We start from the raw sequence: 2,235 nt of genomic DNA, 5'->3' as shown, positions 1-2,235 counted from the left end.
CTTCTCAGACCTGACTTTCCCATCTGCACAACTTAGGAAGCAAGGAGATCCTTGTGTTGGTGCTTTGATAAAACCTCTCTACCAGGTTTAATGAGGGAGTGATGAAGTCAGAACTGCTCTGAGGAATCTGACCAGAGTCAGCCTGGGAACTCTGATCTCTCCATGATGTACAAGGTCAAAGGATACTGTGCACCACCTGCCCCTGGGCCCTGGCTAAGCAGGACAAGGGAGGTGTAACGAGCTCCCCTAAGAGGCATCAAAAGCTCAACTCTGCTGTGGTGGCAAGTGCCTGCAAATGTTCGGGTGCGAGTGAAGATGACATTTACCCCCACAGTGGTCCAGCATGACCACAGCTACAGAGCACTTATAGATCAGGCCAGATGTCACGAAAGGGAAAGAAAGACACCAAGGGAAAAGGCTTAATGAATCATAGCTTAATGAATCAGTTTAGAATTGGTCTGGATCAGTGGTTCTCATACCTGACTGATCTCAGAACACCTGAAAAGCTTGTTAAAATACAGATTCCTGATCCTCCACCACCACTCCACCTCCGATTCAGCAGAATCAGAATCTGGAGTTGAAGTCTGGGATTATACATTTAAAACAACTACTTAGTTAATTTTTGTATTCACCATTGTCCTAGGTAAGTCAGTTTCAGTAATATGATCTTAAAGGCCAGGTTAGGGTAATGAAATTTATCCAAAGGACCCCAGAGAGCTCTGAGCCTTTTATAGACTTCTTTAGCTCATAAGTCTACCTCTGGTAATTTTAGGGTCATTTTTTAAAATTCTCGTTGATTTGAAGAGATGTAGGTCACATTTTTTGTTGTGTTCATTTCTATTTCGATTTTCCTTCAGGCACAGCAGATTCAGTAACAGGTAACCCCATCCCAATGCAAAATCGAATAGAATAGATTACCAAACCCTCGGCAGTGTTTCTGAGAGGGTGGTCCTCAGTGCCCAGCTCAGAACCACCTGGGGACTTGTTGACAACACCAGCCCCAGAGGGCAGTGGGAAATCTGCACTGTTAACACTCTTATGCATTTAAAAAATTCAAATAAGAAATTAATAATTTTTTTCTTTTACATATCATACAATTTGCCATTTTTACCATTTTAAAGTGTACAATTCAGTGGCATTTAGTACGCTCACAATGGTGTGCAAACATCAGGACTATCTAGCTCTGGAATATTTACTCACCCCCAGAGGAAACTCATAAAGCAGGCACTTCTCATTACCCCTTCACCCAGCTCCTGGCAATCACTAATCTGCTTTATGTCTCCATGTATTTGCCTTCTCTTGATATTTTTTATAAATTGAATCAAGTAATATGTGACCTTTTGTGTCTGGCTATCACTCCTTGGTATACACTCCCAAAGGACTGAAAACAAGTGTTCAAACAAAAACTTGTGCATGGATGTTCATAGCAATACTATTCATAATAGCAGATGGTGGAAAAATCCAAATGTCTATGAATTGATGAATGAAAAAACCAAATGTGACCTATCCACACAATGCATATTATTCATCCATAAAAAAGAATGAAGTACTGATTATACCACAAATGGAAGAACCTCAAAACATGATGAAATGGGGCTAAAAGAAACCAGCCACGAAAGGCCAAGTACTGTATGATTCCACTTATAGGCACTATCTTATGCATTTTAACACTTTGCCTCATAACTCAAGATGCTGTTTCTAATGTAGCTATTTTGCAAACCAACAACGGTCCATAAATGGACTGTCCCTTGGAGGTCTCGTTGTCTCCGCCACTATAAAAAACCTGGACCTTCTACAACAAGTTGTACAGAAAGAAGAAAGGGTGGGAGGAAGTTAGAAATCATATTCAAAATAGAGTCATATTAAAATCATATTAAGATAAACAGTATATGGATAAAATATAAAATAACTTTTTCTGAGCCCCAGCAGGGTAATGCTAGACTAAACTGGGAATGATAAGGGAAGAAGGAACTTAGACTCTTACTTCAGAATTCTGCAATATATATGTTCTTTCTTAACCGAAAGAGTTCATATTTTTATTTTAGATTACACTATCATACAGCTAGCAAGACACTTCCTAATTGTTTTTGTTTTGTACATATCTGGAAGTTAAACATGTCTAATTTGGTTTCACGCAGAGACAAATGCAAATTCACAGTTTAACCTTCCTCTATGGCATCTTACACCGATTAGCCTTAAACTGACAGGGAATTGGCAGTTTTTCAGTTTCTTTCT

At 39.4% G+C, this 2,235-nt stretch overlaps 1 protein-coding gene across 1 annotated transcript in view; it reads right to left on the bottom strand.

Annotated features, from left to right (window-relative positions):
- The window catches only part of GRHL2 (grainyhead like transcription factor 2), a gene marked incomplete at its 3' end in the record, with an annotated part of 108,164 nt that overhangs the window by 15,091 nt on the left and 90,838 nt on the right, over positions 1-2,235 (bottom strand). The window contains exon 13 of the mRNA XM_011376198.2: positions 480-571. Coding sequence (XP_011374500.1) covers positions 480-571 — 92 coding nt within the window. The remainder of the gene's footprint in view (positions 1-479; positions 572-2,235) is intronic.

This window comes from Pteropus vampyrus, unplaced genomic scaffold (genome assembly GCF_000151845.1).
Source record: "Pteropus vampyrus isolate Shadow unplaced genomic scaffold, Pvam_2.0 Scaffold287, whole genome shotgun sequence".
Classification (NCBI taxonomy): Eukaryota; Metazoa; Chordata; class Mammalia; order Chiroptera; family Pteropodidae; genus Pteropus; species Pteropus vampyrus.
This window is presented reverse-complemented; position numbering and strand designations above follow the sequence as displayed.